Raw genomic sequence first — 26309 nt, forward strand, 5'->3', positions numbered from 1 at the left:
CGCTTGTTCGCGTACGGGTCTAGAACTTGGGCGTCCTACATGAAATCCTACTCTAGCGAGTAGATGTGCCATTCAAGGGTCCAGGAAGGAACCTCAAACAAACAAAGCCCTTCCTGACATCAAGCTTAACTGCACCGAATTTATTCAACAAAACAGCATGATCTTACTCGAAAAAACTTCTCTGAACAGCCTCCATTAGTCCGAGAGCTGGCAACGAAATTCGGCAAAAGTTTTGTACTGGCGTATAATTTAATATGATATGTACATAAGTCAGCACCCACTCTCAAGGTCAGGTAGTGGAACATCTAGCGGCGACGCGCTTTGATGTAGGTATATGAAATTACAACACACTCTACAAGTATTTTGTAATGATTGAAAATTGTCACTAGTTAATAGAACAGAAAACTTGAAAAAATGGTCAGATATCATTTTAGTGAAACGCAGTGTGTCAGTACACCACATAAGTTGCTGCCTTGACGATGTTGTTTCAAAAGAATTGTATTGGCTGAAACTGCATTTACTGCTCAAATATCATATATTATTTGTGAAACAAATATTCAGACCACATATCAATAGAAGAGACGCAGTCAATAGTCACCCCAAAGTACAGATATTGTAATTTTACATAAATCAAAGAGCGTCGCCGTCAGATGTTCCACTACCTGACCTTTTAGCGTGGGTGCTGATTCATATACACCATCAAAACTAACTCATATTTAATTATGATCCATTACAAATCTTTTGCCGATTTTCGTCGCCAGCTCTCGGAATATATGTCATTGTGATGTGTATGGCAATCGTATATTGGGTTCCAAGCAATGCATCCAAACTCCAGTTTGCTCGTCACAAATGTATTGAACAGCAAAATCATGGTTTCCGGATCAGAAAATTAAATATCTGCTATTACGCACGATGAATTCATACATTCCTGGCCTCGTACCAAGTAAATGATTAACATGAGGAACAAATGTAAAACTTTGATCAAAACAACGCCAAGATCTTTTATCTCCGTTTTTTTTGCTCAGGACGCTGCCATCAAGACTATAACTATACAATAAATAGTTCTTTTTCCTGGTGTACGTGGTGACATTGCACTCAAAAATGCTCAATGGTAGTTGATTTCTGCCACACCAAATCAAGAATTAGTCCACAAAGCACGCTGCAGGAAACGCAGTCTTCAATAGAGCCTAGATCACCAAAGATTTCAAAATCGTCGGCATGAGTCCATGCACGAATAGGATTAATTAGATGCATCCTCACTCGTTCAAACTTCCGGGAGTGGATAACTGGAGTGAAAGGCCTCCAAAATTCCCTAATCGACTTTTTGTTCCAGATCGTAGTCCGAGAGGTTTGGCCAATTAGTTTCGAACTGTTGTAAGTTTTGCTTCAGATGAATCTTAATGGTAGATCAGTTCCTCCCCTGTTATTTTATATTCGATTATCCTTTGGTCAGAGATTGATGGTTAGGTCAACATTTCCCAAGATTTAACACTTCTTCTGGAAGCTGCGTTGAACATTGTCACGTCCAGAACCCCTTTTCTTGCCCTAGTGACAGAACCAGGTGTTGTCCCCACGTTCTTGAGATGGTCCTTCATTCTGCCAGAGTTCTGCAGGCCAGAATAATCTCCAATTCAGTTACGTTATTAGTTCTCAGATCTAAAAATTCTTCAATCAGAATTACCATTCAAACTTTGTGCCCTGGGTATGAAGCCCCCTGTTCGAACATTGATCCTTTGTATTTTTCACTTTTCTGTTCTTCGTTCACTACCACATTATTTTTAGCAGCGAAGGGAATACGACACAAGAAATTCTTTGAGCTCTTTTTGTGGCAGAACTTTATCGAGCCCTTGCGTGTATATACACGCTTCTTCAACAACTTGGCATATGCCAAGTTGTTGAAATAGCTTAATTGCAATATATGCGAGCTTTATCATTCTCAAAAACTGCTTTGGTCTTTGGAGGTACAAATGAGAGCTTTGGTTATTTGTCTATGCCATAAACTTTTCTCAGATGGAAGTAAGGAATTCGCATTGTGTCTCTCTATATACCCTGATAAAGTATGAATTCTGCAAGCGGACAAGATGTGCATAAGAGTTTTCGTCGATCACGGCTAGCCCTGCAAGATGTTGAGGTGACCACTTGCATTATATTCTTCTTATACTACCTAACACAAATCCTCCCGTTTCCGACATCAGCTCAGCCGACTCCAGAAAAGCAGAAGATGATTTTTACAGCAAGTCATGGTCTTTCAATCTCTTGAAATATATAAAGTATATGCTTACTCATATGATATTCGAATGAAAACTTCAGTTTTGCTTGTCTAATCAGGCTCTCTAATATCTTTTGTTTTGCTGGCGTGATAGATTTTCCTACTAGCGTAAGATCGATTCATATGTCGGATATTAGCTCCTCCGAAGCACTCCAGCACTTTGACTTTGATTTTATGATGAGCTACTATTCCCTTGAGTGGGTCTTGACCTCTCAATAATCTTATTCCATTTCCAACTTTTGTGTATAATTTTGGTATTGCAAACTTTGAAACCCCTGTCTTCCTGCATTCGAGGAAAGTATATCCTTTGTATCGAAGTGTTACAGTTACAGTTTGTTCAGCGCATCTGTCGAATCCCCCAGACCTGCTACCGCGAGTACCGCGACCAAAGCGGTCTATTGTGGCACATAAACAAGATCAAAGAGCTAAACTTCTACCTCCAGTGCCATCTTCCAAAGGGAAGAGGTGATAACAGAGGAGGAGTAGTTCATGAGATCGCCTTGAACCAGCCTGAGCGAACCTTGTCTGCCGCTGGGCAGTCACTGAGGATATGCTCAATGGTTTCGTCCTTCTATAAGCAGAGAGTCCTTGTATATCGAAGAGCTAGGATGCAGGCTACGATTCATATTCAAACTCTTCTATCGAACTCGAGAATTTCATTCGCCGTCCATTTAACTACCCTGAGAGAGTAGTTGACTCTCCAGACTGCCAAATTGTTCATAGGACAAACGTAGGATAAACTAACAACTCTGCAGTTAATGCATTCCTAATTTAAGTTATCTCCAGAGCACCACTCTCTCACATTCATTTGTTATAAAAAAAAAAAAACGAAAATGAAATATATAACGTTTTTAAAATTATTACATAATCATCACAGCTCTTCTTGACAAAAAGACACTTAAAGAGTGTTTGAAACATTCTGAAATACGATTCCCCAAGTGAGCAGTCCACAAACTAAGGATAAGAGCCATCATAAATATAGAGGTGGAGCAAATGTTATAATACGATCACGTCATCGAGTTCGAATAATCCTACTGTACCAGATTCTAAAACATATGTGGCAACTACGCTGGACGCAACAACATGCTAATGGTGAAAGATTGAATAAAATTCGGACGCAGCATTGTGCTACATATGAAAACAAAATATACGCCGGACGCACTAATGGTAGGACCATGAAAGGACGCAATAATGTGCGTATATCAACTTCTTTATTAATAAAGATATCTGAGATCTGAAACGACCAAACTACGTAATTTTTTGCGTAGATTAATATACTTCGATCAGATTCCACCTAGGTAGCGTATTTCTGGGAGACGCAATAAAGTATGCCAGATGTAAATATATATATATATATATATATATATATATATATATATATATATATATATATATATATATATATATATATATATATATATATATATATATATATATATATATATATATATATATATATATAGTATAACGTTATCCATATATATATATATTAGACTGATTCAAAAAAATCGACTTTCTTTTTTTTCGAGAAACACACACCTTATTATCTTCAGGGCACTGAAAAATGACGTCTGTGAAAATATGAGTCCAAAAACTTATTATTTAGAGGTCGCTCATCGAGGATTTCTATTTTCCCTACTAATAGCAGGGAAAAAAAAATTATTTCTAGTTAAAAAATTCCAGTTCGCAAACCAATGGACGGATTCCATTGAGCGATATATTTTTATGTAGGGAGTTAGGTGCTCTACAAAAACTGCCACTTACAATTTTTCCATAAAACGGCTTTTCGAAAAGTTATTAGAGCTCGAAATTAAATTTTTGTCGAAGTAGCTCTTTTTACTCGGATATCGGGAAGAAATTATTGGAATTTACTTTGACAATCAGGAAATCGTTCTCGAAAGTTACAATTGATATGATTTTATTTAGATTTAATTCATTTATGACATCCCCAAATTGTCAACCTCAACAATTGTTAGGGAGTTAGTGTTTCATACTCTTCAGAATCAAATTATTTAGCATCTCTTATTTCTCATTCACTTGGGTCAGAAAGAATGATTGGTTTTGTGCCCTCTTTCAGATTAGTGTTTGATCTTAAACTCGTTACTTGTCTTCAGTTTCATCCATAATACAATTTTGTGTATTCATTATTTTTGCAAACCCAAAATGGCCGCATTCACAAAATTCTCGCTATATGATTTCATTGGAGAAGACATTTTGTAGTGAAAGTAACATATAGATGATAGGATCTTTCTGTTGTTAACAATTCAGCGGAGCGAGTTATTGGTTTAATTGAATGCAATAATTACTAAAAGAAGAATGAAGAATAAACAGTTACAGTTTCTTTTACAATTGATAAACGAACATCGTCATCGTTTTCCGGATTGCAACAAAAAAAATTGAAATTATCTGTTTAGAACATATTATGTATTATAGATGTTGAATATACCAACACCAATATTATTTTTCACAACCGAATAAATGCTTTCTATATGCGACTTATATCTAATATCATTAAACCTACCAATCCCACAAATATCGAGACATTTGTTGAAAAATTGATAGTTCACTACCTATTTTGTGATAGTGGCTATTTTGGATTTATAAAAATAATGAATACACAAAATTGTATTATGACTGAAACTGAAGACAAGTACTGGGTTCAAGAACAAACACTAATCTGAAAGAGGGCACAAAACCAATCATTCTTTCTGACCCAAGTGAATGAGAAATAATAGATGCTGAATAATTTGATTCTGAAGAGTATAAATTTCTAACTCTCTTACAATTGTTGAGGTTGACTATTTGAGGATGTCACAAATTATTTGAATCCACATAGAATTATATTAATTGTATCTTTCCAGAACTATATTCTGATTTTCAAAGTAAATTTCAATAATTTCTCCCCAATATCCGAGTAAAAACTGCTACTTCGACAAAATTTTATTTCAAGCTCTAATAACTTTTCGAAAATCCGTTTTATGGAAAAATTATATGAGACAGTTTTTGTAGAGTACCTAATTCCCTACATAAAAATATATAGCTCAATAGAATCCGTCCATTGGTTTGCGAACTGGAATTTTTTAACCAGAAATGAATTTTTTTCACCTGCTATTAGTAGGGAAAATAGAAATCCTCGATGAGCGACCTCTAAATAATAATATTTTCGGCTAATATTTTCACAGACGTCATTTTTCAATGCCCCGAAGATAATTAGGGGTGTGTTTCTCGAAAAAAAAGAAAGTCGATTTTTTTGAATCAGTCTAATATATATATATATATATATATATATATATATATATATATATATATATACTTGAATTCATTTTTACCTAGTTCTTTATGACATGTAAAGGACTTATTCATTGGGTATCTAGGTTGAAGTTGAAATTTTCTTTAATGTTTACAAACGTTTCGGCGCATCCGCCTTCTTCAGTGTAAATATAATTTAAAAAGACATCACAATCTAAAAATTGCACACATTAATCAAATAAGTAAAAATGATTGCGAAATATCTCACAATTTGTTTTCCTTGTTGTTTGGATGTTGTCAAGTGGGTGCTGTCATCTTTATGTCATAGATCTAGAATTCAGTCCGTTCTTCATTGATTGTCAGTTCTTATTCTTCAATCTGGTGATCGTTTCAACAATGGCATATAAATACGGCTCAGATTTTTAGTGTCTAATCTGTCATTCACTGTGTTCTCGTCTGCCATTTGAATATGAATCATTTCCAAAATTTCTCTTTTATTCTGTTGAGGTTCGATTGCTAAAATTTTGGTGTCCTCGTAATTAAAGTCGTGTTTTTGTGTTTTCTTATGCTTATTCAGTGCTGTGCTCGCGTTTTTTGTGTATTTATGTGCGTTTAATCGGTCTTGAAGTCTTTGTGAAGTCTGACCTATGTATTGTTTGTCACAATCTCGGCATGGCACACTGTATATCACTTGTGACTTTTTCATTTTTGGTGTTGAAGCTTTAATCTTACTGAAAATCTGGCCTATTTGATTTTGCGGTTTGTGAACTAGTTCTCTCTTAAAAGGTTTCATGATGTTGTTAATTTTCTGTGACAGACCCTGGATGAATGGTAGGGGTATCCGTTTAGTGTTGTCAGTTGTGGATTTTTCTTTTTCTTGCGTATTGTATAGTCTGTGTGTTCTTTGTTTTATAAGTTTCTGAACCATAATCTTAGGGTAGTTGTTGGTGAACAATAGTTCCTTCACATCTGTTAATGTCCTTTCTCGCAGTACTGGTGATGTCAGCTTTAGCGCTCTGTCAATATATCCTATTGCTGTACTCTTTTTCTGGGATTGGTGGTGATTAGAATTGAAGTCCAAGATGTGAATGGAATTTTGTTCCTTTCTGTACCACTGTGTCAAAAGCTCTCCATTTCCTCTCACAATTGTCATATCCAGAAAGTTTATGCTGTTGTTACTTTCCTCCTCCAGTGTGAATTCTAATGATTCATGGATATTATTGAAATGGTGTAGGATCTTAGTAATTTCGTCTGGTGTTGTGATAATTATACCATCATCCACATATCTTTTGTAGAATGTTGTTCCATATTGTTCCATGATTTTTTCTTCAATTAATTCCATGACTAACTGGGCTACAGGGCTAGACACAGGGTTACCCATGGCAACTCCTTTGATTTGTTTGTAGAAGCTATCCTCGTATTGAAAATAACTGTTGTTCATGATGAATTGAATAGTTTCTATAAATTTTTCTTTGGGTATTTTTGTGAACTGTGATATTTTTTCCCAATTTTTTTCAATTGCCTGCTTCGTCAAGTCGATGGGAATGTTTGTATAAAGTGACTTCACATCCAATGAGTATAATCGGTGGTTATTTTGTATTTTGATGTTTTTTAGTGACTCTTTTAGATGAAATGAGTTTTTTATATAGTAAGGATTAGTGTTTGTTACCTTTGAAAGGATGTTAGCCATATATTTTGACAACTTATACAATGGTGATTGTATGAATGAGACTATTGTCTCAGTGGTATGTTCTCCTTGTGGACTTTTGGTAATCCATACATTTTTGATATTTTACTGTTGTGGACAATCATAGTTTTTGCTTCTTGTGCTGTGATGTATTTCTCTTGTAACCAATCTTTGACTATTTTGTTGTTCTCCTTTTCCATTGTCACAGTCATATCTCGTTTCATACCTTTGTAGGTTGTTTTGTCATCTAAGAGTTCTTGCATTTTTTTGTTATATTCATCCTTGGTTATTATTACTACTTTATTGCCTTTGTCTGCTCTGATAACCTGTAAATCGTTGTTGTTTTTCAAAAAAAGCAAAAACCAGAAGAATATTCCTGCTTAAGTGCAAACAGTATAGATTATGCCCAACATTTTTAAAGCTGAAAACAGATCATATTGTATACGATTGCGGATATCTCACTGACAAATATGAGAAACTAAAAAACAACTTCATCTTCCGGACGATAAACTTGTTGATAACAGACACGACCAAAATAATAAATAGGTTAGAGGGTAAAATCCACACAATACTCAACGAATTCGAAAACATCAAGGGAAAAAATTCGAGAAACATCCTAGAAAGACATGTGAACCATAAATTGAAGTATACAATAGACCAACATAAAACCATTCATGACAGAAAAATCCAGAAAATGATAAATTCGCAGAAAAGTTGTAAACAGATAAATAAAGAAACAACGAGAATAGTAAACTTAACACAGACAACACTACCTGAATTCGTGACAGAAACACTCAACTTGGGCCCCAAATATGCTATAGAGGTAGACAGAGAGAGAGAAATTCCAGTTTTCGATATAATTGCACAAATAGAAAGTTCAATCGAAGAATTGCCTAGGGAAGATCAAGACCACATCCGAACAAACATAACACAAACTCTCAATACATACAAAAAACAATTGAAGGGTAGATCACAAAAGAAAAATATTGTCAAATCAAACTTCATGAAAACAAAAACATTTTTGAAAAACAACAACGATTTACAGGTTATCAGAGCAGACAAAGGCAATAAAGTAGTAATAATAACCAAGGATGAATATAACAAAAAAATGCAAGAACTCTTAGATGACAAAACAACCTACAAAGGTATGAAACGAGATATGACTGTGACAATGGAAAAGGAGAACAACAAAATAGTCAAAGATTGGTTACAAGAGAAATACATCACAGCACAAGAAGCAAAAACTATGATTGTCCACAACAGTAAAATATCAAAAATGTATGGATTACCAAAAGTCCACAAGGAGAACATACCACTGAGACCAATAGTCTCATTCATACAATCACCATTGTATAAGTTGTCAAAATATATGGCTAACATCCTTTCAAAGGTAACAAACACTAATCCTTACTATATAAAAAACTCATTTCATCTAAAAGAGTCACTAAAAAACATCAAAATACAAAATAACCACCGATTATACTCATTGGATGTGAAGTCACTTTATACAAACATTCCCATCGACTTGACGAAGCAGGCAATTGAAAAAAATTGGGAAAAAATATCACAGTTCACAAAAATACCCAAAGAAAAATTTATAGAAACTATTCAATTCATCATGAACAACAGTTATTTTCAATACGAGGATAGCTTCTACAAACAAATCAAAGGAGTTGCCATGGGTAACCCTGTGTCTAGCCCTGTAGCCCAGTTAGTCATGGAATTAATTGAAGAAAAAATCATGGAACAATATGGAACAACATTCTACAAAAGATATGTGGATGATGGTATAATTATCACAACACCAGACGAAATTACTAAGATCCTACACCATTTCAATAATATCCATGAATCATTAGAATTCACACTGGAGGAGGAAAGTAACAACAGCATAAACTTTCTGGATATGACAATTGTGAGAGGAAATGGAGAGCTTTTGACACAGTGGTACAGAAAGGAACAAAATTCCATTCACATCTTGGACTTCAATTCTAATCACCACCAATCCCAGAAAAAGAGTACAGCAATAGGATATATTGACAGAGCGCTAAAGCTGACATCACCAGTACTGCGAGAAAGGACATTAACAGATGTGAAGGAACTATTGTTCACCAACAACTACCCTAAGATTATGGTTCAGAAACTTATAAAACAAAGAACACACAGACTATACAATACGCAAGAAAAAGAAAAATCCACAACTGACAACACTAAACGGATACCCCTACCATTCATCCAGGGTCTGTCACAGAAAATTAACAACATCATGAAACCTTTTAAGAGAGAACTAGTTCACAAACCGCAAAATCAAATAGGCCAGATTTTCAGTAAGATTAAAGCTTCAACACCAAAAATGAAAAAGTCACAAGTGATATACAGTGTGCCATGCCGAGATTGTGACAAACAATACATAGGTCAGACTTCACAAAGACTTCAAGACCGATTAAACGCACATAAATACACAAAAAACGCGAGCACAGCACTGAATAAGCATAAGAAAACACAAAAACACGACTTTAATTACGAGGACACCAAAATTTTAGCAATCGAACCTCAACAGAATAAAAGAGAAATTTTGGAAATGATTCATATTCAAATGGCAGACGAGAACACAGTGAATGACAGATTAGACACTAAAAATCTGAGCCGTATTTATATGCCATTGTTGAAACGATCACCAGATTGAAGAATAAGAACTGACAATCAATGAAGAACGGACTGAATTCTAGATCTATGACATAAAGATGACAGCACCCACTTGACAACATCCAAACAACAAGGAAAACAAATTGTGAGATATTTCGCAATCATTTTTACTTATTTGATTAATGTGTGCAATTTTTAGATTGTGATGTCTTTTTAAATTATATTTACACTGAAGAAGGCGGATGCGCCGAAACGTTTGTAAACATTAAAGAAAATTTCAACTTCAACCTAGATACCCAATGAATAAGTCCTTTACATATATATATATATATATATATATATATATATACATATATATATAGTATAACGTTATCCATATATATATATATATATATATATATATATATATACATATATATATAGTATAACGTTATCCATATATATATATATATATAGGGAGAAATATTTGGGAACCTGGCAATTGTCGTTTGGGCAATTAGTAGTTAGTCGTCATTTACATCTATATTTCGAAACTGATTGCGTTTCTTCTTCAGGATGCTAAAATATACATAATAAACGTGGTTACAAAACATACAAAATAAACATTAAAACTTACATCCGACAAGTGTACTATAAAACTAACAAGGAGAGCATCAGGAAGTTATACGATCACATTTAAAACATTATTTTTCTCTGCTTAACAATGAAACAGAAACGAGCTGGTGTGGAGTCAAATCACTTCTTATAGGTTACTGTCACAAAATAAGGTGAACCACAGAAAAGTAACAAGATCAAGTAATGACATCCACTGTATTGTTATCGTCACGACATCGGTCTAGGGATAACAGGTAACTATACACAACACTCAGATTCTTCAGGTCAGTCTTTTTATTAATATTATTTGTGTTCTCGTTGATGAAACACATTTCTAGAAAAGTTCTTTTGTTGTAATTTGAACTTGTGCTTAGTATTTCGACGTCATCATATAGGAAAGTATGGCCAAGTAAGGACGAGTGGCTTGCCAATGCACACCTTTCCGGTCGCAGTCTAGCATCACTCCTGTGGAGGGCGATGCGTTTTCTTAGGCATTGGGCTGTTTGGCCAATATACACCGAGTTACAACCTCCACATGGGATACGGTATATGACGTCGGATCTGGACATGGTTGGTACTTTGTCTTTGATCTTGCTGAAAATGTTCTTCACAGTTAGGGGGTTGTATCTGGCGATCCTTATATTCTCTATCTCATTCAATATGTTGGTCAATTTTCCTGTCAAAGACGGGACGAAGGGCAGGGATACATATTTGAGTTGTTGGCCCTGAGTTGCCAGTGTCGTTGTTTCCTCCAGTGGTCCTCTTCTTGCTGGGTCAGGGGTTAGAGAATGGAGACATCTTTCTAAAAATACCCTGGGATAGCCGTTTTCTTCGAAGATGTTGAGTAACCTTTTTTCTGAAGTTTTCAGGAAATCTGGGTGGCAGATATTCTTAATTCTGCTGAACATTCCCTTTATAAGGTTGGTTTTAGTGGCCACATCAACCTACACACAATTGACAAAAGATCCCACAAACGATGTCCAAAACAAGAACAACAAGATTGTTAAACAATTGAAAGATGGGGGTTTTATCGACACGGCCACCGCCAGGCAACTGACTACATACAAGGCGATTCCACCAAGAATATATGGACTTCCCAAAATCCACAAAACCGACACTCCATTGAGACCCATCGTATCCACCATTGGTTCAGCTACGGCGGAACTCAGTAGATTTATGTCGCACATTCTCACAGAAGCGTTTTCAGACTTCTCCACATATGCTATAGCTGACTCTTTCCAATTCAGCAGGAAGGTTAACAACCTCATATTACCTCAAGGTTACAAGCTTGTTTCCTTGGATGCTGTCAGTTTATTCACTAACATCTCATTAGAGCTGATTGTGCGAATCATCCAGTCGGAATGGAACAGAATATCGCAGGTCACAACCATAGAAATGTCCCTATTTATATCAATCATTAAATTTCTATTTGACTCTAATTACTTTGTATTCGATGGCACCTTCTTCTCTCAGATTTTTGGTTGTGTAATGGGAAATAGGATTAGTGCTATTCTGGCCCAGATCATTATGTCGGTACTCCTGAAATTCTGCATTCCCCTGCTGCCCTTCTACTTGCCAATAGCCTGCCAATATGTTGATGATCTTCTGTTTTCTATTCCTGAAGATAAAACTGCTGAAACTTTGACAATTTTCAACAGCTTCGATCCGCACATAAAGTTCACGGTGGAAGAAGAAACCGAAAACAGTGTTCCGTTTTTGGACACGAGAGTCGTAAGATGTACAGGCAACCAAATAAAACTTGATTGGTACCAGAAACCTACTGCCTCGGGTCGCTACATTCATTATAGATCCAACCACTCTTGGGCCACTAAAACCAACCTTATAAAGGGAATGTTCAGCAGAATTAAGAATATCTGCCACCCAGATTTCCTGAAAACTTCAGAAAAAAGGTTACTCAACATCTTCGAAGAAAACGGCTATCCCAGGGTATTTTTAGAAAGATGTCTCCATTCTCTAACCCCTGACCCAGCAAGAAGAGGACCACTGGAGGAAACAACGACACTGGCAACTCAGGGCCAACAACTCAAATATGTATCCCTGCCCTTCGTCCCGTCTTTGACAGGAAAATTGACCAACATATTGAATGAGATAGAGAATATAAGGATCGCCAGATACAACCCCCTAACTGTGAAGAACATTTTCAGCAAGATCAAAGACAAAGTACCAACCATGTCCAGATCCGACGTCATATACCGTATCCCATGTGGAGGTTGTAACTCGGTGTATATTGGCCAAACAGCCCAATGCCTAAGAAAACGCATCGCCCTCCACAGGAGTGATGCTAGACTGCGACCGGAAAGGTGTGCATTGGCAAGCCACTCGTCCTTACTTGGCCATACTTTCCTATATGATGACGTCGAAATACTAAGCACAAGTTCAAATTACAACAAAAGAACTTTTCTAGAAATGTGTTTCATCAACGAGAACACAAATAATATTAATAAAAAGACTGACCTGAAGAATCTGAGTGTTGTGTATAGTTACCTGTTATCCCTAGACCGATGTCGTGACGATAACAATACAGTGGATGTCATTACTTGATCTTGTTACTTTTCTGTGGTTCACCTTATTTTGTGACAGTAACCTATAAGAAGTGATTTGACTCCACACCAGCTTGTTTCTGTTTCATTGTTAAGCAGAGAAAAATAATGTTTTAAATGTGATCGTATAACTTCCTGATGCTCTCCTTGTTAGTTTTATAGTACACTTGTCGGATGTAAGTTTTAATGTTTATTTTGTATGTTTTGTAACCACGTTTATTATGTATATTTTAGCATCCTGAAGAAGAAACGCAATCAGTTTCGAAATATAGATGTAAATGACGACTAACTACTAATTGCCCAAACGACAATTGCCAGGTTCCCAAATATTTCTCCCTGTTTTCTCCGGCAAATAAGTATTCCAATACGTAACTATATATATATATATATATATATATATTTACATCCCGGCATCTATAGGTCCTCACCATATGATCCAGCAATAGGTCCTCTACCAGAACCCATGAATATATATCAGATTTCTCTGCGTATATTGGTTATTTGGCAAGGTTCGAATGCGAATCCGCCTTAATACTGGTCAAGAAAAAAAAAATTTTCTTCTCATTTTACTATGTTTGGGTCCTCCCACGAAAATGTTCACTTTGGCTCCTCCATGTGTATATATTTTTATCCATTTTACGATCCTTCAGTCTTCCGCTGTATATAGAATATCCAAAATGTGGTGGATAGTTCTTCCGATGTATAATTTTCTTTTCATTTCACAATGAAACTGTCCTCCGACAGTGTTGCCGGAATTAATGATCATAAAATTGACGGTTTTTATTATTCGATTCGTTTCTCCAGTAGTTTTGTCTGTAGTGAATCATCACGTGTTGTGGTAACAAGAATATTTCGAATGAAAGGGTGTACAACTCTCGACTTTTTAATACAGAGGATTGGCCATATGATACATCATTTGAAAGCTCATTCTTTCAACTTTTCATAATTTGCAGCTTTTTGTACAATTGAATTGAATTTTAATAATTAATGATTTTTCATCATATCCCCTAAGAATATTTCCTGATTCGTGCTCTTGCATGAATCTTTTCTCAAAGATGTCATATTTTTCGATTCTGTTTATTATTCAGTTTTTTGAGTTACTTGAATCAGCAAATATTTGCTTGCGAAAATGTCAGAAAGTCTTTAGGTCAGGAAAATCAACAGAAAGTTCAACTTCAGTTTGAAACAGCTACTATGTGAATTAGTTTTCCAAAAGGACGTTGCCATAAGAATCACAAGTTAGAAAATTAATTCATTGAAAACTATAACTAATTATTGAAAACTATTAGTTTCACAAATGTTCGAATGTTCGTTGAAGAACATTTTGTAACATCGCTGGGGTCATTTGTTGACATTCGTTGACAATACGATGACGTAATTCTTCTGAGAATTCGGGCTGAGTAGAATGAATTCTATTTTGTATATGAACCCGCAACAAACAAAAAAAAAATCGAGTGGTGAAAGGTCAGACGATCGTGAGGGTCATTCTGAAGATCCTCTTCTTCCAATCCAACGATTTGGAAATCTATTGTTGAGTAACCCCATTCTGCTGAAATACCAACTCATCTTCTGAATATTGCTCATTTTTCTCGATAATGTCAGTCAACATACTCGTATTGAATCAATGTGGTTTTGAACGTATCTCCATTCAGATTTCCTGGTAAGAAAAAAGGGCCACTTATGCGATCACCAAAGATTCCAGCCGAAACATTCAGTTTTTCTTGGTGAAGTGTATGAATTTACAAAGTTAATTTGGGATTTGGGATCAACCCAACGAAATTTAGATCATTGGTCAATCGCTCACTCATCACTTCACATGGTCCGAGAGCTGGCAACAAAAATGGTCCAGAGTTTTGTAATGGCCCAAAATTAAATATTATTTAGTTTTGGGAGTGTACATGAGTCAGCACCCACTCGCAAGGTCAGGTAGTGGAACACCTGGCGGCAAAGCGCTTTGATGTGGGTATGAAAAATTACAACATGTTCTGAAAATGTTTTATAATAATTGAAAATTTTAGGAAAACTACTATATAGTGCAGAAAAGATGGAGAAAGTGGTCAGACTGCATTTTTGTGTAATACGGCGGGTTAGCATCCCTCATAAGTTGTCGCCGAGGTTGTCGTCATAACGATGTCAGTGGAAGAGTTTTGTAATGGCTGAAAATGATTTTACTGTTTAATTATCATATATTATTTGAGAATAGAAGAGTCAGATGAATAGAACAGAGGCAGTCAGCATACGCTCAATTTTTTTTTTTTTTGGTGAGGCAGGGAGAAAATCTGCGAATCAGACCAACCATCCTCTCCTGAGGGGGAACAAGTGTGGGGTTTCTCACTCTCTTGAGCTCGAGACCCACTAAAAACCCTTAACTGCTTCTTCATAGGTTCCGGGCATTTTGCCTGCTAACCAGTTGACTCTTATGGTTTCTGGACTCTCACACGATCATAGTCGTGTTGATAGTTGTATGCTGCCTATAGCTTTTATAGGTTAAGCTCTTCTTTTGTTACATTTAAATCCTTAACTGATCTCTCGGTCTTCGGTGGTTGGTTCTTGACCTTCTAGCTTCTTCCGTTGGATCTTAGTTCCTCATTTGGATGTTGTTTGGCTTTGTCGAATATCCTTTCCGCCTTTCTCTTCATAAATTCTGTAATTGGTTCCCATTCCAAGTCCTTGTAGATTTGTTTGTTCCTAACAAACCAGGGTACATCCATCGCCATTCCAAGGAATACAGGCCTCAGTGGCCTGTATTCTCTTGATGTGGGTCTTGGCTGCGAAGCCCCATGCCGCCGATCCATAAGTGAGTTGTGGTCGCGCGATAGTTTTAATCATCGTCAACTTGATGTTCTTATTCATATGACTTCTTCTGCCTCTGAGTGGATAAAGTTTACTCATTGCGGCTTTTGTTTTATCAACAGCACATTTGATGTGGTTTTTCCATGTAAGTCCACTGTCAAGCGTCACTCCTAGGAATGTTGCTTCATTTTTCCATTCAACCTCTTCTCCATCAACTTCAAGGTTTTCTTCCATCCTCAATCTTCTCTTTTGCAGTAATATTGCTTGAGTCTTTCTTCCATTGATTTGGATTTTCCATTTGATGCACCATTTGAGTAATTCATCTATGGCTTCCTGCAGTCTCTGGTGCATGATTTCTGGGCGTCGATGTCTGAACGCTTTTCCCGTGTCATCTGCGTACAAGGTGATCATATTTCTAGCATTCTTCGGGATATCATAAACGTATATTACGTCAAGCAGAGGTCCAAGTACCGATCCTTGAGGCACTCCCGCTTCCAATTGTCTGGTTTGAGAGGCTGCTCCATCTATATTCACATAAAAGTTTCTATTCCTCAGATAGTTCCTTATAATCTTGCATAGCTTGGTCGAATATCCTGCTTTTTTCATCTTGTAGATTAGGCCTTCGTGCCATACTCTATCAAAACCTCTCTCGATATCCATCAGAACTAATCCTGTGGCCTGTTTGGTCTGCATATTCCTTTGGTGACGTATTCTATGAGCCGTAGCAATTGGAGTTCAGTAGAATGTTCTCGTCGAAATCCAAATTGTTCGGGTAGAATTATCTTCAACATTTCTGTTTCCTCATTCAGCCTTTTAGCGATAACCCTCTCGACGATTTTACCTAGTGCTGATAGTATGCTGATGGGTCTATAATTTTGAGGAAATTTCCGTTCCTTTCCAGGCTTGTTGAAAACTATCATTTGTGCAGTTTTCCATCTCTTTGGGTAGTATTCGGTCCTCATCACTCCATTTGTAATATTCGTCAAGGCTGCTATTCCTTTTCTAGGCAATTTCTTCAACATATAATTCGTTATCCTATCTTCTCCCTATCTCCTATTTTTCAATTTCATTATGATCTCTTTGATCTCTGTTGGTGAAGCCGGTTTTGGAATGATTTCGGTTTCCGGTGGTTCCATCATCAGTTCTTCGTTTGCCTCCACTTCTTCTTCTAGATCTTCATTGTCATCATCATTTCTGTAGTTTATTCTGGCTTCTCTCTCAATTGAGTCGGCGCAAGTCCTTCGGCTTTTTCAAGTCTCGTGTATACCATTCCGTTAGCTCCATGCAGTCAAGGTATAACTGTCCGTTCTCGTCGTAAGCGTTTTTGCATTTTCCAAGCTGAGTGATCTATTGAATTCAGTTCACTTAATCTCTGGTGCCATCTGTTATTACGCAGTTCTGTTAAAGCATTTTTCAATATCTGACTATGCTTAGTCAGTTTCTTCTTGTGTTCTTCTCTTTTTGTTGTTCTGTAGATTTTTGTGAGTCTTCTGTTCTTTTTTATGAGTTCCTTTGTATCCCTTAGCGTATCTCCATGTGAATGTTTCCGAATTGGTTTCCCTATTCTCTTGGTGCTTTGTTCATAGGCTTCTTTTATTTGATTTTCCAATTTTTCTACTACTACATCTAATTCATCCTGGGTGTTGATTTGGGGAATTTCCGTGATTTTCTCCTGAAGTAAATTCTTATATTTCTCCCAGTCTGTGCGATCCTTGGTTTGTGCCTCTTCTTCGTTTCTTGGACCATGTCCCACTATGAATTCTATGGGATTGTGGTCTGAAGTTCCGTCTTCTATTGTATCAATGCTGATTTCTTTAATGATGTCTTTCATTACGACAATGTCCAGTACATCGGGTAGTCCATTTACTCTTGGTATGTAGGTCGGTATATTAGGTCCTATCACAACTGCATTAAGTTTTTCAGCATAAATCTTTAGTCTTCTCCCGTTGGTATTTTCCACCCTACTGTTCCATTCCTGCGATTTGCAGTTAAGATCACCAATTATGATCTACGCTCAAAATGCGGATATTGAAATTGTTTATACAGCAATGCGCGTCGCTGACAGGTGTCTACCTACCTACCTGAACTTGCTAGTGGTTTGTGACTCATGTACCAACACCCTCAACACTACATCATATTCAATTGTGAGCCATTACAAAACTCTTGCCGATTTTACATCTAACAGAATGTAAGATGAGAGGGAAGGATGCGTTTTAAAGCCTCTCCACTCAAATGCCAACCCTACCTACTCGCAGTTTTTACAAACGAGCCTCTGGCGACCGAACACGAGCGGTATAACATCGAAAGGTCGAGCAGTTCAAATACTTGGGAAGCTTCATTAACACTCTAGGGCTAAACTGAACACAGAAATACACAACTGTATTTCGGCCTCACGGATATTTTCGAAACTAAAGGACAGAGTGTTTCAAAATCACGACCTCAATCTGAAGACTAAAACAGCTGTTTAGTGGTCCTCCCAACGCTTCTTTACGGAAGCGAAATCTGGAGGCTCAACAGGGGACATACTAAATAGCTTGCACAAACAAAACAACGTCATCTGAGACATTATGCATATGCATTATGCACATAGTTCCATAAAGTTTCAAATGCAGAAGTCTTGCAGCGCGCAAGTTGTATAACTATTGTGACTCAAGTAACGAGGTCCCGACTCAGATGGAGTGGCCACATTCTGAGGATGCAAGATACAAGACTCCACAAAAAAGCTCTGTGTGGCGAATTCACAGAGAGAGCTCGGAAAACAGGAGGCCAATAAAAGCGGTTTAAGGATATACTGCATCAATCCTTAAAATCAGTTAATGCCAATCATAACTGGGAACAACTAGCGTTAGACAGATCACAGTGGAGGTCTCCGGTCCATAGTTATAATGAGAAATACAGTGGTGGCCAGATCTGGTCAGTGGTTATCCATGCCCGCAGTGTGGAAGGATCTGTGGGTCACGGGTGGGTTTTTTCAGTCACAGGAGGGCACACAGTCGCAAGTAGCCCTAAGGAATTGTTGGTTGGATCGCACCGACAGTTTTTTTTTTTGGAGTCTTTTTGTAGATATATTCTTGGTAACGGGATACAGCAATAAATGAATAAACGAACAGAATTCCAGATGCCACGGCGGTCAAAATCATCTGCAGGGTATGTACAAGATGGAATTTGTACGGGTGGAATTTATGGCGCTTCGAAATGTTCAAAATGCTACGCTGAGAACCAGATTCTGTTACAAGTTGCCTCGTACTCGATCTTGGATTGAGAGCTACCGGACCAAGAACTGTCACATTCACCCCTTCATTCATTTTTACATTTCGCTTTTTACTACACACTGAACCAGTTTATCGGAACTTTGCCATGAACTCGAATACGTACTTTCGATTTACATTTCGATCCAAATGAAGCTGATTGAATAGTTCAGCCGTTCTCTTAGCTTAGCACATAGGTTATTTTCGAAAGAAGTGAAAAAATTTCCAACCTCTCTGTAATCGTGTAAACCATGATTTCGACTCAACGCAGGATAAACAATTTAACTAATCGACGAAAGAAATTAAGTTAAATGAAAATCGTGATTTCATTGTTATTTGATTGCAATTAACGGCTGGAGGACACAAGAATAATCTTTATTAGATATAACAAAAAAGGAATTATCAACAGTTCTATTCCTAACACGAGGTAAATCAATAAGTGCCGATATTTGTAGCAGGAAATGAAAACTCTTCGCCTATAAATGTGGAAGTTACAGAAAAAAGTACCAAAATAAAAGAATATGACATCTTTGAGAAAAATTTATGCAAGATCACGAATCAGGAAATATTCTTAGGTGATTCGAGGAAAAACCATTAATTATTAAATTTTATTAAATAATTTTTCATATGAGAAAGCTTTAGTGATGTGCTTACAAATGATGTATCACATGGCCAATTTTTCCCTATTGAAAATTCGAGAGGGATAACCACCCCGCTTAGGAGATGACTGTTTCACTTCTTAAATGTCTAAGAACCCATAGTTCTAAAATAATTTTTTTTTCACAATTTTAAGAAAATATTCTGTAATAATATGAACATCCATTAATTAGTCAAATTCAATCCGATTTTCGAAAAAAGTATTATTCAAAAATAGAAATCTGACTTCATAAGCTTTCATAATATGAGGTATCACACAACATTTCTTCCCTATTAAAAATTTGAGGGATGCAGCTGCCACGTTCAAGGGAAGGCTATTTTACTAATAAATACTCATGATACAAAAAGTGTCCCCCTTCAAACAAAAATCTCCGTTTTCAAGGAATGTGGCCAATTCGCCGCATTCTGTTTCGTTTTCAAATGGCCCCCCTGCAAGTTCACCATAACTTATACCCTTACACCTGCGAACAAGATATTGAAAACAGAAACTCATGAAATAATCCAACATCTACACAAAGCGTAATGTACGATTCACGAATGAATACAGTGTTGCCGAAAACACGGAAGACCAAAGTACGGTGACTCGAATTTTGTATAATCGAGGAGGACCGATCCTATGTAGAACGCTCAAAAATATACAACTCAATATACGCGTGAAAGCGCCCTCCTGGTCCAACGCGACAACTGCCGCAACTAAAGTATTCAAAATCGACAAAAATCAGCTCTAAGTCGTCCCGCTGAAATTTTGCCAGGTGGTTGCCTATGCTATGAGGAACCATTTAACACGCGATGTGTTAGGTCCTCCGTATACGGAGGACTTATCGCAGCCGGAGGACCAATACCATGAAATCGGGCTATTAGAAGAGGACCTATTTACCGCAGGATAAATATATATATATATATATATACAATAGGTAAAATTTCTTGTGCTATATTTTATATATTTCAGGTGCAATTTTCTTGGGTTTAGAGCACAATAAAACTTCAGGTATTCAGATTTTATAACTTGTAATCGACATATGTTTCGGCGTATATAAGCCTTTTTCAAGATTACGAAATAGGAATGGCTTGGACATTTACATCTAAAAATACATTTAAAATCAGTCATAATTCTTCATCACGTGCACATTAACTTACTGCTTTATCTGTAATCTACAAATTATTAATTTATTATAACATTACGAAATATATTGGATCAGTCAATTTGAATTTGTTATTGTTTCATTTTTGACTACCTAGTTTTCCAATTGATCACATGAGATGCCATCTGTGTGCTTGTATGAATAAGTAAATATGGTATTGAAAGTTATTATTTCATTTCGATTATGTTTCACGTTTAGAATCACAGATGTCATCTCAATACAAGTTTTATTTTATTTAAGGATACTATGGTAAATTTTTGATAAATTTTTCAGGTCGGTTCTGTCGTTTATAGAGTTTTTTTCCTTTTGAATATATATCATTTCCAAGAAAGTCCTTATTTTGTTGTTGGTTTCTCTGTGTAGGATCTGAAAATTATCGAAGTCGAAACTATGGTTTCTTGCTATTTCATGTTTCTTTAGGGCTGTAGAATTTTTCGCATACTTGTGGCCATTAATCCTTTCTTTTATATATTGTGTTGTTTGGCCTATGTATACTCCTGGACATTCCTTGCATTTCAGTTGGTAAACACAATTTGATGTTTTATCCTTTGGAATTTTTGATTTCAGCTTGCTGTAAAGAGGCCTTAAGTTGTTTGTGGACTTGTGTGCAATTTTTATGTCTGTGTCCTTGAATATGTAATTAATCTTCTCCGACAGATTTTTTACATATGGGATTGCTATATATTTTTTGTCTTTCTTATTTGTCTCATTATTAGTGGAATTATAAGCTGAATGTATTCTGGTTTTAAATATTTTCTCTACGAATTTTGGTGGATAGTTGTTTCGATTTAGGATCTCTTTTGCTTTTTTTATTGTTTCGATGCGATATTTCGGTGATGTCAGCTTTATCGATCTATCTGCAATTCCTGAGACAACACTTTTCTTATATTGAATTGGTGCTGTTGATTTATAGTTTAGGTATCTGCCTGACCATGTTTCCTTAGGCAGATACCTAAACTATAAATCAACAGCACCAATTCAATATAAGAAAAGTGTTGTCTCAGGAATTGCAGATAGATCGATAAAGCTGACATCACCGAAATATCGCATCGAAACAATAAAAAAAGCAAAAGAGATCCTAAATCGAAACAACTATCCACCAAAATTCGTAGAGAAAATATTTAAAACCAGAATACATTCAGCTTATAATTCCACTAATAATGAGACAAATAAGAAAGACAAAAAATATATAGCAATCCCATATGTAAAAAATCTGTCGGAGAAGATTAATTACATATTCAAGGACACAGACATAAAAATTGCACACAAGTCCACAAACAACTTAAGGCCTCTTTACAGCAAGCTGAAATCAAAAATTCCAAAGGATAAAACATCAAATTGTGTTTACCAACTGAAATGCAAGGAATGTCCAGGAGTATACATAGGCCAAACAACACAATATATAAAAAAAAGGATTAATGGCCACAAGTATGCGAAAAATTCTACAGCCCTAAAGAAACATGAAATAGCAAGAAACCATAGTTTCGACTTCGATAATTTTCAGATCCTACACAGAGAAACCAACAACAAAATAAGGACTTTCTTGGAAATGATATATATTCAAAAGGAAAAAAACTCTATAAACGACAGAACCGACCTGAAAAATTTATCAAAAATTTACCATAGTATCCTTAAATAAAATAAAACTTGTATTGAGATGACATCTGTGATTCTAAACGTGAAACATAATCGAAATGAAATAATAACTTTCAATACCATATTTACTTATTCATACAAGCACACAGATGGCATCTCATGTGATCAATTGGAAAACTAGGTAGTCAAAAATGAAACAATAACAAATTCAAATTGACTGATCCAATATATTTCGTAATGTTATAATAAATTAATAATTTGTAGATTACAGATAAAGCAGTAAGTTAATGTGCACGTGATGAAGAATTATGACTGATTTTAAATGTATTTTTAGATGTAAATGTCCAAGCCATTCCTATTTCGTAATCTTGAAAAAGGCTTATATACGCCGAAACATATGTCGATTACAAGTTATAAAATCTGAATACCTGAAGTTTTATTGTGCTCTAAACCCAAGAAAATTGCACCTGAAATATATAAAATATAGCACAAGAAATTTTACCTATTGTATATATATATATATATATATATATATATATATATATATATATATATATATATATATATATATATATATATATATATATATATATATATATATATATATATATATATATATATATATATATATATATATATATCTAGAGGACGTTGTGGAGGAAGAAGAGGAGTCATTGATAAGCTACGCAGATGACACCAACTTACTGGTTGGAGCAAAAGAGAAAGATGCCTTAGTCAGAGCGGAAACCAACTTCTATAATAGGACACAAAAATGGTTAAAAAATAATGATCTAATATTGAATGTGAAAAAGACAAACCTTCTGATTTTCATCACCAACAGAAACAATAAAAGCAAACCAACAAGCATAACATGAGGGATAGATTTTCCGAAGGACCTTGGCAGTGCCTAGCAATGGATTTGATGAGACTGTTGCCAAATCAAGATATGATTGAGGTAATAATCTATTATTATTCCAGGTATCAGGAAATAAAATTTCTTAGAACATCAACATCTTCCATAATCATTGAACATCTTTCAGAACTTCCCTTGAGACTAGGGTACCCCAAGAGCATAAGGACAGATAACAGGAGACAATTCATTAGTACGCCACTGGATTGCTATTAAAAGTGTCTGAAATTCAAAGGATTTTGTGACCATAATGATATAGAACTGATAAAAACTACGCCGTACTGGCCACAAGCAAATGGTGAAGTAGAGAATATAAATTGATCCATTTTAAAACGACTTCAGATATCCCTTGTGATATCCTATGCTATAGTGCTGAATATAAAAAGGAAATTAAATTAATTCATTCTAATGTACAATTTTACGCCTCATGATACATCGGGAAAATCACCCCCTCAACTCATGTTTCGCAGGACCATCAAGGACAAAATATCATCCATACACGATTCAATGAACAAACGTTTAGAAGACGAAGCTAGAGATAACGACATAATGAATAAACAAAAAGGAAAGGAGAGGGAAGAGATGAAGAGAATAGAAGGAAAGCTAAACAAATTAAGATTAAAAAAGGAGATCAAGTGGTTGTGCAAAATATGTTAGTTCCTAATAAACTAATTAGCAGATTCGGAAATCAAGACTATGAAGTAGAGAAGGAAATGAATTGACTTCCTCAAGAGATAGAAAACTTTATAAGCGTCATATAACTTATATTAAAAGAATACCTGATCCGGAATGTAGATCGCAGAAAGATTCTCAGTTTGTTTCAATTCACGAAGATCAAAATATATGTGTAGGTAATAGCTCTGGACAGTCCGACAAACCTGATAACAAGACAAGAGAACTCCAGGATGTATATGAGATGAATAGACCTTCAAAGGTTACACCTCTGAAATTGAAAAGAAAGGAGGGAGTGTGGAGAGCGGTGTCCCATGATGATTAGGTGTCTATGGTCGAAAAACATTAGTTCCCTAGCAGTCAACATCAGAGTTCAGTTTTTGAAAGAATTAATTGTGAAAGTTTGACGTTAGTTGAATTCGTTAATAAATTACTCAAACTCGCATTGAAAGTGTTTTCATTTTATGTTCAGGGGTCATCAAAACACTTAAATTTCAATGACACACCGGATCATTATAAACAAAAAATTGAAGAGTCCACAGTATTTTGTTGAATCAAAACAATAATTTGGCCAATTGTTCAGTAGGAGTAGATTGTATTTGGATTAATTCACTGGGGAAAGACTGACATCCGGTAAATTCAAAATTAAATGAATCAACAAACAATTAATGTCAATTGACAAAAAATTACAATTCAGAAGAATTCGTCAGATGAAGGAATATAGACTCCGAAACATTTCGAAGTTATCATTTCAAAGTCCCATTTCTGATTTGCTGCCGACACTTAGTGAAAGAATTTAAGCAGGAGCAAATCGATTATTTCAATTTTTTAATTGATTTTCTTTCAAAGACTGGGTGTGAAAACTCTAAAAAGTTTCGGAAGATGCAGAGTCCTCCCAGATTGAATTCTAATCAATATACAGAAATATATATTTTTTTTGTAATTTGAACTTACAGTGAGTGAAGAAATGAGGTTTATTGCTTTAATTACAGTTATTTATTTATATGTATATTAGTGTTCATTCTAAAGTTGATGACACTTTCATACCCCAGTTTAAGAAGTACATCTGAAGCAAATTCTGAAACAAAACTTAAAATCTGAGTTGATACTTGAAAAGTTATGCCATCATGGTTCTTGGTGAAATCTCTAACAAGTGTGAAATGGTATATAAAATAGAATAAGGAATTCAAGGATTTTGAATGGCATTCTAGTAAACACCATACTCTGAAAATGTTCTCAAAATTTTTGTTATAGGGAAATTGTCCTTTGCCAATAGATTATTTTCTAGGTCGCATATTTTTCGCAACCTTTGAAGGTATTGTTTGACGTATTATGATCAAATTGAAAATAACCAAGGCTGAACTTCAGTGAATAATATGTGATATTCAATAATTCAAATGAAAGTAGCACCTTTTATCAGTTGTGTAATAGCATTCAATAAAAGAATAGTTTCACCATTCGAAAATGAGCGTCTAGTAAGGAACTGGATTAACAAATAGCTGTAAATATAACTTTTTTCACTCACCATTTGTAATATTTGATCCACCATTTGTTTCGTTGTTTGTTGCCATGATTTGCTATAGGGTTTCGAAGTCATCATCATTTAATTTCACAGAAAGAAAGCGTATTACCTACGCTCTGAATATAATTGTTTTGATTCGTTTCTTGAAACATCAACATTTTCTCCTTTAAGGAAAGTAGCGAGTTCAATTTCATCGATTTGAGCCATTTCTAACTACAGCTTATTACTGCATAGCTGACAAAACAATAAATAATATTATTTATTGTAAGTAAGAATTGAACTGGTACTGGCAGTTTCCGCCAATTCACAAGTGATAAAACCAAAGAGTTGGTTACTCTTTGATGAAACCTAATTGAAATAAATACTTTTTATAACAATTTGCCAACTTGACATTTCTGTCAATTGCTAATGACACTCGACAGCTGACGAGAAATAAACACCGATCATAGAATCAAAGAAACACCAGTGAACCATAGACCTGACATAATAGGCGTTTTCGGAAACTTACTCAGGGTTACTAACTCGATCCATTGAGGTCACGTGACGGATCTTCTCGGATTACTGACCCGGTTCCAAGTTCACGAACTTATCAGGTTAGGATTTGGAAGTGTCAGTCGTGAGAATAACATAACCAAAACGTCATTCAAATTTATTATAAACTTTACACATTTTATTGATGCAGAAACAGAGTTTATAAGAAAAAGAATCTTCTTGCAATCTTGCGGAGAAATTTTATATTCCTATTGGAACTTCATTTCATGGA

General features: G+C 35.6%; 1 protein-coding gene and 2 long non-coding RNA genes across 4 annotated transcripts in view; 1 reads left to right on the forward strand and 2 right to left on the reverse strand.

Annotated features, from left to right (window-relative positions):
* Positions 1–25961, reverse strand: part of LOC123317891 (disks large homolog 5) — a 128119-nt gene extending 102158 nt beyond the window's left edge. Inside the window, exon 1 of one of the 2 annotated variants that reach the window (XM_044904503.1) lies at positions 25550–25960. In XM_044904503.1, the coding sequence (XP_044760438.1) occupies positions 25550–25595 (46 nt within the window). In that variant the 5' untranslated portion in view covers positions 25596–25960. Of the gene's footprint in view, positions 1–25549 lie in introns of both variants that reach the window. The other variant, XM_044904505.1, reaches the window with a different exon arrangement.
* On the reverse strand, positions 10362–11163 carry LOC123317892. Its single transcript, XR_006538212.1, has 2 exons — positions 10468–11163; positions 10362–10409 (listed from the first exon to the last, which is right to left on the reverse strand). It is a non-coding gene; the product is annotated as an uncharacterized LOC123317892 (long non-coding RNA).
* Positions 12487–13288, forward strand: LOC123317893. Its single transcript, XR_006538213.1, has 2 exons — positions 12487–13182; positions 13241–13288. It is a non-coding gene; the product is annotated as an uncharacterized LOC123317893 (long non-coding RNA).
* Positions 25962–26309: the final 348 nt, after the last annotated feature.

The sequence above is a fragment of the Coccinella septempunctata genome, chromosome 7 (genome assembly GCF_907165205.1).
Source record: "Coccinella septempunctata chromosome 7, icCocSept1.1, whole genome shotgun sequence".
Classification (NCBI taxonomy): Eukaryota; Metazoa; Arthropoda; class Insecta; order Coleoptera; family Coccinellidae; genus Coccinella; species Coccinella septempunctata.